The sequence below is a fragment of the Eriocheir sinensis genome, chromosome 23, assembly GCF_024679095.1.
Source record: "Eriocheir sinensis breed Jianghai 21 chromosome 23, ASM2467909v1, whole genome shotgun sequence".
NCBI classification, from domain to species: Eukaryota; Metazoa; Arthropoda; class Malacostraca; order Decapoda; family Varunidae; genus Eriocheir; species Eriocheir sinensis.
Window position 1 is genome coordinate 18,995,369 of NC_066531.1, and position 10,478 is coordinate 19,005,846.

Below are 10,478 nucleotides of genomic sequence, written 5' to 3' on the forward strand. Positions count from 1 at the left end.
TTTCCTGAATCCAAACTGGCAACCCGATATAATTTTCTCACTTTCTCAGAAATCCGACCGCCTGTTTTTAACCAGTCTCTCACATATCTTCGCAACCACACTAGTGAGTGATACCGGTCTGTAATTTAATGGCTCCTCTCTCTTGCCTCCCTTAAAAATCGGTACCGTATTATATTTGCTCTCTTCCAATCTTGTGGTACCTTTCCTTCACTTAGAGAGTCACTCATTATGGAGTGCAGTTTCTCTGCAAGTTGATCACTACATTCATTCAAGATACACCCTGATACTCCATCCGGCCCCGTCGCCTTTCTTACATCCAGTTTGTTCAAACTTTCTTTGACCTGCACCGTTAACTGAATCTCTTGCATAACCCTTCCTTTTTCCTGGCCCGGAGGTTGTTCAAATTCCTCTTTTGTGAACATTCTATGGAAGCTGTTATTCATCACCTCTGCCATCTTTGCTGGGTCTTCATATGTGGTTTCATCCATTTTCAGTTTATCGATTTTTTCTCTATTCTTTAATTTGCCGTTCACACGTCTATAAAATAGTTTGGGTTGGTCTTTTCACTTGTCGATTATATCTTTTTCATATTTCCTTTTTTCTTCTCTTCTAATCTTTGTATATTCATTCCTTGCTTGTTTGAAATCGTTCCACGAGTTGATTCTTCTTCGTCTCCTCCATCCCTTCCAAGCTTCCTCTTTTCTCTTTCTAACTATCTCGCATCTCTTGTTAAACCAATCCTTTTTACAACATCCTTTTTGGTTACCTTGGGGACATATCTATTTTCGGCTTCCTTGTATAGCTTTAAAAACTCCTCCCACTTATCCTGTGTACTCTTGGCTTTGTACAGCCCACTCCAATTTGCATTTTCAAAAAAGGTTCTCATGCTAACAAAGTCACAGTAGTTGCTTCTCCCAATTTTGTGATCCTCTTTTCGGCCAATCGTTCTCTTTTCTGATACTTCAAATTCCACAATCTCATGGTCACTTTTCGCTATTGGACAATCTACGTTAAGATTTTCTATTATTTCCGGCTCCTTACTTAATATATACCAGGTCTAGTCTTGATGCCTCGCCTTCTTTCCCGAATCTGGTATGTTCCTTGATCCACTGAGTCAGCACATGTTCCACTGCCAGTTGCAGGAGTCTTCCTCCCCACGACTCGTCTGCTCCCTGCGTCTGCCAGTCCTCCTATTCCACCTCCATGCAGTTGAAATCACCCATTATAAGTATTCTTTCACACTCCCTCAACATTTCATCCTTGCAACTCACCGTGTCTTGTATCATTTGTTTATATTCCCGCAACCCCCATACGCTTGTTAATGGGGGCACATACCCTACTACATAATGCCTCCTTCTTCCTTCAGCACCCACAATTTTCACTTTCAACACCTCTGTCAAGCCTTCACCCTCAATTACCTCCTCCACCCTAATGCCTTTTTAACCATGAACATCACACCTCCTCCCTGTTTTATCTTTCTGTCTCTCCTCCATATGTTGTTTGCACCTTCTCCAATCCCCACCACCTCAATTGGGTCACAACTTAGTTTCCGTCAGCCCCACAATATCAGGTTCTTTGTCTCTCAAATAGTCGTTAACTCTACCCACGATGAAACTATTCCATTAATATTCGTATATGTCACTTTCCACCCTTCCTCCTTTTCTGTTAGTTTTATTCCCTTCTTCCTCTCGACCCTATGAACTACTTTCTCACTTTCATATCCATTACTCTCCAAAAAAACTCCCTCTTCTCTTCTTCCGATCTCTTCTCATTTAAATCACGAACTTCACCTTTAAAGGAGGCTTTACACCTGGCAATTCGCGGCTGGCAATACAGGCGCGGCAGCATTTTTGGTCTGGGTCTGGGTCTGGGAGTTCTTCTCGCGGCAAGTTCTCTGCAGCTGAGCGTGTCCGTCTTGTATTGCCGACTGGCGGCCGGGTAAACAACATGTCGGCGCCAATAAAACAAGAAATGACAGATGCAGATAACAAGATTTGGAGCCGGGAGGCCGAAGTGGCATTGCTAGAGGAAGTGAGACAGCATCGACACTTGTGGGACCCACAAGATAAGCTCTACAAGAAGCAGAGTCTGCGCAAAACAACTTTTGAGAGAGTGGCAGCAACATTGCGGGAAATGTTTATCTCTTTGCGAGATATCGAAGGAGGTATAAGGAACGGTTATTTTCGTGTATTATATAATCACACTATGTAATGCCTGGGGGTTGGGATGGCATGTTCCTCCCTTCTCTTTTGCTGTTAAATGCAACAATAAACAATCAGTCAATCAATCAATACTACTTATGATAAAACTCGTTTGCTTAAAGTATTTCTACAATATTAGGCTGATGGACCAAACTCATTGTGGTTTTAAGATATGGTAGTAGCCTTTTGGGGTGTCTGGGGTGAATTCATGCCCTTACATTTACTAGCAGTTTACGTCTTGATGCTCCCGGCGGCTCCTCCCACGTGTGAAGGTACTTTCTCCCGAGAGCACCCAGCCGGTTTAACCGCTAGATCGTCGCGGCTGTATTGCCGGCCAGGAATTGCCACGTGTAAAGTGTGTGTGTGTGTGTGTGTGTGTGTGTGTGTGTGTGTGTGTGTGTGTGTGTGTGTAATTCACCACGACCTGATTACGTGTTGGACTCGTAATCGCCAGCAGCAGGTACCCTCCCGACATGAGCAAGTGCTCTTTATCGTCGATCTATGGGTACTGCCAGGACCTCACACACCACACACCCCATCCCCTTTGCTCAAGGGGGGATAGTTACCACTCCTAGTCAACGGAAATAATCCGGCCTGAGCGGGCTCGAACCGTCGCCCTGTCAGACCGTGAAGCCTGGCAGTGTGTGTGTGTGTGTGTGTGTGTGTGTGTGTGTGTGTGTGTATCTCAACGTGTCCTACGAGACATCTGTGGATATTGAACTTGTATTTTGTTTGTCGCCATGAGGCGTAATAACTTTATCAAATCTCTCTCTCTCTCTCTCTCTCTCTCTCTCTCTCTCTCTCTCTCTCTCTCTCTCTCTCTCTCTCTCACACACACACACACACACGCACACACACAGAGAGAGAGAGAGAGAGAGAGAGAGCGAGAGAGAGATTTACATAGATTTACATAGAAAATCAGACCACACAGACCCCATGGTCCAGACTTGGTGGTCTGTCCTTAAACCTAAGTGAAATTTTACATTAATCAGAAGACTCCAAAACGTTGCATTTCTGCTCTAGTTGATATTAAGTTGAAGGAAGTGACGGTCGAGCTTATTTTTGAAGGAGTCAATCGTGTTACACTGGACCACTGATGGTGGAAGCTTATTCCATTCTCGCACTACAACGTTGGTGAAGAAAAATTTGGTGCAATCTGAATTTACTTGTCTACATCTGAGTTTTACGCCATTGTTCCTCGTGCGCAGACTGTCATCGATCATAAACAATGTTGATCTGTCTACATTCGTGAAACCATTAAGTATTTTAAAACATTCGATCAATTTTCCTCGGAGGCGACGTTTCTCAAGAGAGAACATGTTAAGGATAGAAAGCCTTTCTTCGTAGGATTTGTTGCGCAAGGAAGGGATCATTTTCGTTGCCCGACGCTGAACACCTTCTAATTTAGCAATATCCTTTGCATGGTGGGGGGTCCAAAACTGTACCGCATATTCCAAGTGGGGTCTGACTAAACTGTTGTAGAGCGGGAGTATTACATCTTTATTCTTGAATACAAAGTTTCTTTTAATGAAGCCCAACATTCTGTTCGCTTTATTTGCTGCATCGATGCATTGCTGTGAGAATTTGAGGTTTGACGCGATTTTGACCCCCAAGTCTTTGACGCATTGAACGCTTTTTATGTTTAACGCGCGCATTTCGTATTCGAACTTCTTATTCCTCGTTCCAACTTGAAGGACCTGGCACTTGTCTACGTTAAAGGGCATCTCCCATCTATCCGACCAAGCTGAAATTTTGTGCAAATCCTCTTGGAGGCTTTGCCTGTCTTCGTCAGTGAGAACCGAGTTACCAATCTTTGTGTCGTCTGCAAATTTACTAATGCGGTTATTGAGTCCAACATCCACGTCGTTGATGTAAATAATGAAGAGCACTGGGCCAAGGACCGAGCCCTGAGGGACGCCACTAGTGACAGGCGCCCACTCTGAGTTAAATCCGTCAATCACTACTCTGTTGTCTGTTGCTCAACCAATTCGCGATCCATTGGTTTACTTGACCGTCAATACCTATTTGCTTTAATTTATAAAGTAATTTATGATGTGAGACTTTATCGAACGCTTTCTGAAATCAAGATAGACTACGTCCAGTGATTTGGTTACGTCATAAACAGTGAAGAGGTCGTTATAAAAGGTTAATAGGTTTGATAGGCAGGATCTTTTGTTTCGGAAGCCATGTTGTGAGTCCCCAATCAATGAGTGGCTTTCAAGGTAACTCACAATTTTGTCTCTAATTATGCCCTCAAGTAGCTTACCTACAACCGAAGTTAGACTAATGGGCCTGTAATTACCTGGTACTTTTTGTCTCCTTTCTTGAAAATCGGTGTCACGTTAGCCTTTTTTCCAATCTGAAGGACGATGCCTTGTCGCAAGGACATATTGAATACGGTTGGGAGTGAGGAGAGTATTTCGCTCTTCGTTTCTTTAAGCAGAGTTGGATATACTTTGTCAGGTCCATGACTTTATTTGGTTTTAAGTGAATGGAGAGCTTTAAGGACTTCATCGGTTGTTATTTCAAAATTAGGCAATGCATGCTCGAGATTTACAATAGTACTGGTGTTGGTGGTAGCGAGAGGAAGACTGTTAGTATTAAACACCGAGGAAAAGTAATTGTTTAAGAGGTTTGCAATGTGTTGGCTGTCAGTCACTAGTGCACCGTCGCTGTTTGTTAAAGGTCCAATACCACTTTTGATCGCCTTTCTGTTGTTTATGTAACTGAAGAAAGATTTCGGGTTATTTTTACAGTTGGCTGCAATATTTTCTTCATGTCTACGCTTTGCCTGACCTACTAGTCTTTTTACTCGTCGTCTGGCATCATTATAGAGTCTAATGTTCTCGGCGTGCTTTGTTCTTTCTTTAGCCTGTAAAACAATTTTCTCATTGACTGATTGTTTAATTTCGCTATTAAACCACGGTGGGCTTTTATTAGTGTTAATTCGCTTCGCACAAGGGGACGAATGTGTTCTGCTGAGTGAGTAAGTGATTTTTAAGGCTTAGCCAGGCTTCCTCTACGTTGCCGTCATCTGATAGTTGTATTTCTGTTAGTTTTTGTCGGATTTCTACGAAGTTAGCTCTTTTGAAATTGGGCACCTTTACTTTATTTTCAGTCACTGATGATTGAGCTTTAATGTCGACGCGCACTAATTTATGGATCGCATCGCAAGTACCGAGGTCTTCTCCGACCGTGTCCCTACTGACAAGGTTATCGTGGGTCGATATAACAATGTCGAGTCTATTATTTTGTCGAGGTGGCTCAGAACCCATGTGGGTGAGATAAGTTTCTTCTAGAAATTGATCATTCTATGTGACTCGCCTTCTGTGCCTGACAGTTTCTCCCAGTCGATATGGTGGAGGTTAAAGTCTCCTAATATCAGTGAGTCGTTGTTATTAAGTGACTGCCTTAAGACGCTGTACATTTCAAGGTCGTCATCGAGTGATTGCCCGGGAGGTCTGTAGGTGACAGATATATTTAAATTGACTTTTTGCAATGTTTACTCGCACGCACAAATGTTCAACGTTACTGTTTCCCGGTGTTTTGTCGTTGGGTTGCAAATAGCTTTTGACATAAAGGGCGACGCCACCGCCTCTACGGTTTACACGATCTTTGTTGAAGAGTCTGTAGCCATCTATGTTGTATTCGGAACTTAAATCAATATTTGTGGTGTCGATAAATGTTTCGGTTATAGCAATTATGTCAAAATTTTCTGTTAAAGCAAGACATCTCAGTTCATCAAATTTGTTTCTTAGGCTACGCGCATTGAAACTAAGGATTTTTAAGTTATCTAGAAGCTTGGTAATACAGGTGGTGGTACTTGCGGGATCACGGTTACGGGTTTGTTGCGATGCACGGCGTCTATTTACACGGGCGGGGTGGAGGGACGTGGCCGTGACTCGTTTTTTTGCTCGGATGACACGCACTGCTTCGTTGAGGAGCCTTCCGAGTCTGGCTGCCCCGATGGGAGAAAGGTGCAATCCGTCCCTGTGGAAAAGTTCATTTTGTCCATAGAAATTGTCCCATGCGTTTAGGAACTCCACGTCAAGCTCCTTACAAAGAGTCTGTAAGCGGTTGTTTAGGCTGAAGGCCTTACTGAAAAAGTCGCTCTCCGCCCAAGTCCGTGGTAGAACTCCTGAAATCAAAATGTTAGGGGATTTAGTCTTATACTGCTGGATGAGCCTACGGTACTTCTCCAGGAGTTCCTCAGACCGGGTCGTGGTGACGTCGTTCGTACCTGTGTGGATAACAAACAGTGAATCATTAGTAGCCTGGGGGGAGATCTCCTCAAGAGCAGCAGTTATGTCGTCGATCCCAGCACCAGGATAGCAATAGTTCCGTCTTCGACGAGGAACTCTGCCGCAGAACTCAACGACCTGCTGACGAATCATGGAGTCACCCACCAGGAAGGTGCTCTCCTGTTCGTCCTCCTCCAGAATGGCAAACCTGTTGAAGCAATGAACAGGATAAATCGCTTGTCTGGCTGGTTTGGCTCCTCCATTCACGACGGTGAAGCCATCATGGGCGGTGCCACTAGCATCCTCCCGTTGCGTGGTGTTGTCCGCTGGTGTCGACGGTACCGCTGAGGGCAAGGGGGCGGTTGGAGAAGGGTTTGGCACCACAGCAACGTTAGCCTGGATGAATTCCTGCAAGGAGGCAACAGTGCGAGAAAGCTCTATTATTTTATTCTGACCTGCTTCCATCTTCTTCTTGCTCCTGCAGTCTGGTCTCGAGATGCTGCCTGGTGAGAAAAGCTCCATTATTTTATTCTGGCCTTCTTCCATCTTCTCCTGCTCCTGCAGTCTCTTCTTCGAGATGCTGCCTGTACAGAAACATTCGACAGAAATCAGACCGCCATGTAAAAACGTGAGCTGAGAATCTACCGTTAAAAGTAATGAACTGCTTAGGCAACATCTTAGCTGAAATGAAAGAGATAAAAAACACAAAGTGAAGGGGATTAGGAAGGGGTGAGGTGTGTGAGAGGTAGTTTAGTAATGGAGGAAAAGTGAGAGAGGAGGAGTAGGAAGGGATGTGAGGTGAGTCAAGAGGGGGCAAGGGAGTTGTGTGAGATCTAGGAGGTTTAGGAAATAGGTTAGTTGGGAGAGAGGAGGAGTAGGAAGGGATGTGAGGTGAGTAAAGAGGGGGGAGAGAGGCGTGAGTGAGGTGTGTGAGATCAAGGAGGGTTAGGAAATAGGTGAGGTGGGAGAGAGGAGGAGTAGGAAGGGATGTGAGGTGAGTAAAGAGGGGGAAAGGGAGGCGGTGAGTGAGGAGTGTGAGATCAAGGAGGATTAGGAAATAGGTGAGATGAGTGAGAGGGAGGTTGGGAAAGGAGGTACGTGGGAGAGAGGAGGAGTAGGAAGGGATGTGAGGTGAGTGAGGTGTGTGAGAACAAGAAAGGTTAAGAAAGAGGCGAGGTAAGGTGGGTGAAGGGATGGGTAAATAGGATGTGAGGTAAGGTGAGTGAGGGGGGGAGGGCTTAGAAATATGTGGAGGTGAGGGAGGAGTAGGAAGGGCTAATCCTCTAGGGGATGAGGAGGAGCAAAAGGGATGTGAGGTGAGCGAGGGTGGGGGGCTTAGGTGAGGTGAGGGAAAGGGGTGTAGGAAGTGTTAATCCTCTAGGGGATTTAAAGAGGATGTAGTGAGGAGGAGCAGATTGAATCCTCAGGGAATTCAAAGGGTGGGTTGTCGACACACCCAAATCACGCGTGAGACACTCGGGAACACAAAGTCACACTCGGGACACACGAAACACACAGAAACCCAAGCACAAGCACGACTAAACACCCTCAAGTCACTCGCAAAAACACCTGAAATACAACAGCACACTCAAAACACTCTGAGAGAGAGAGAGAGAGAGAGAGAGAGAGAGAGAGAGAGAGAGAGAGAGAGAGAGAGAGAGAGAGAGAGAGAGAGAGCGAGAGAGAGAGAGAGAGAGAGAGAGAGAGAGAGAGAGAGAGAGAGAGAGAGAGCAACTTCAGTTGGCCGTGCAATAAGCCGGAGAGCCTTACTGCACCCACACCTCACCATCACCTGTCATCCTCGTCCATGTAGCTATCCAGTCTACTCTTAAACCAAGCTATCGTCGATGCACTATGTGATTGCTTAGTCTATTCCAGAGAGAGAGAGAGAGAGAGAGAGAGAGAGAGAGAGAGAGAGAGAGAGAGAGAGAGAGGCGGGCCACAACTGTTATGGAGGTTGGCAGATCTTGAGAGCCAGCCGGCAAATCAGCGAGGAGTGCGGCGCGGGGCTTGAAACCGTACCTACCTTCGTAAATATATAAAGGATGTATAAAGGAATTGTACTGTACTGTAGTCATGCCCTGCCTGTGATTCTCCCGTCTCTTCCCTGCTGCAGGATAATGTCTGAGGGCGGCAGTCGGGGCGACGTGGCAATGAGGGCGGACGCGAACGTCCACAGGCCGGGGGTCACGCCGGAGGAGATGGCGGCCGGCTACGACGAGTGGTCCGAGAACTACGAGGAGATGGTGAGAGAGAGAGAGAGAGAGAGAGAGAGAGAGAGAGAGAGAGATGCCTTCAGTACCAAGTGCCTACGCAGAATCATGGAGTATCGCTGGAATGATTTTGCGTTAAACCGGCGACTACTCCGTGAGGTCCGGGAGTGAAGTGATGAGGCCCCTGAGGTACGCACCTGTAATCACCCGCTTCCCCTTCCCCTTAGATGATCTGGAAAGGCGGGTACCGTGGCCCCGCCATCACGCTGGAGGAGGCGCTGCGTTGCGTACCCCCGGAGCGGCGAGCCAAGGCCAGGGTGCTGGACGTGGCCGCCGGGACGGGCTGCGTGGGCCGGGAACTCTACCGGGAAGGCTTCAGGTGGCTGCCGCAGGGCCGCAGACAGGGGGATGTCCAGTCACCATACTTAAATATCCTCCAGTCCACTGCCTCCTGCCTGCCAGTGCCTCAGCCTCAACACGAATCCAACGCCAAGAGATGAAGATGATGTGTTGGAAATTACAGCAGCTTGTGTAGAGACAGGGCCGCTGGGTGGGAACTGGGAGCGGGCAGGAGCGGCATTACTATAGTCCATCGACTCTAACTTAAAATTGAGCCCTGTTACTTGGCACGGGGAAGCCCCAATTGTTTACAGATCTAGCGATGACCTGCGCATGGCGTTCTGTCTCACTGTTAGTCTGTACGTTATCTATTTATGGAATTTACATACATTCATGATACGACTGCGTGGTGTTATGAATGGCTTGGGATTAGAGGGAAAGACAACGACTCAGTAAACCTTCCATATCACTTGGCAACGTTGCCGCCTGACGGACCTTGGCAACAGGCGCCACACCGCACCATTCAGCGTTACGCCAAAATGGACAAATGAAGTAGATCTCACTCTCGCGCCCTGCGCAGCCATGCAGAGAGAGAGAGAGAGAGAGAGAGAGAGAGAGAGAGAGAGAGAGAGAGAGAGAGAGAGAGAGAGAGAGAGAGAGAGAGAGAGAGACACCCTCTCTGAAGAGAGTAATGGTGTGATGTGGCACCAGCGCGGTCTCGTGGGGAATCCTTGTGTCGCGCCCAAGGGCTCAAGTTAAAATCGATAGACTATACTATGTTAGGAATTAGGCCATTTAACCGGGGGATTAGACAAATTAACTATTTCCCTTATGGAACTAGTCTCGGGCCGAGAGTTCAAGCCAACTGTGAGTATCGTCTGAGCTCAAATAAACTTTGGAGGGTACTTAAATACTTCGGTCATCGGCTCCCAAACCGAGACAGAATCAACTTATTCACTGCCTGAAGATTAACCACATTTACCATGAAAGCTATTTTACCTCAATGGAAAATTGTCTGGCATGAACCTGTAAGTATCCCATGTGTTTGTTTAAAACGAGCTACCCATTATTACTCCCCATTATAATTTGCTAATTTTAAGGCCAAAACGACAAGCCCATAAATAAAAAGCCATACCTCCAATAATTATAAATATCATAAAGAAACAGATTAGCCAAAGGACCTTGGAGGCCTAGTATATACGCCTGCGCGTCATCCACAGCAGCACCTCTATCCTGGCGCTACAAAAGGATGGTGACAGACTTTGTCTCGATCTTCCGCTTAAACGATGAATTGATTGATGACAAACATCCCTCCTCTTCAACACAACCTCATTTTTGGCAACAGTTAGGGGAAAGTAAAGTTATTCACCTCCCTTTGATTTGCGCCAGGGCTACCACCAAGTCCCATTGGCAGAGGAATCTAAACACTTGACAGCCTCTTCTACGACACCTATGCGCTCATGAATTCACTCATAGTCCCCTTT

General features: G+C 46.2%; 1 protein-coding gene across 1 annotated transcript; it reads left to right on the top strand.

Moving 5' to 3' along the window:
- The first annotated feature begins 8,440 nt into the window (after window positions 1–8,440).
- Window positions 8,441–9,849, top strand: LOC127002657 (uncharacterized). Its single transcript, XM_050868708.1, has 2 exons — window positions 8,441–8,688; window positions 8,883–9,849. The coding sequence occupies exons 1-2, from the start codon at window positions 8,488–8,490 to the stop codon at window positions 9,153–9,155; spliced, it is 474 nt and encodes a 157-aa protein (XP_050724665.1). The 5' UTR covers window positions 8,441–8,487; the 3' UTR covers window positions 9,156–9,849.
- Window positions 9,850–10,478: the final 629 nt, after the last annotated feature.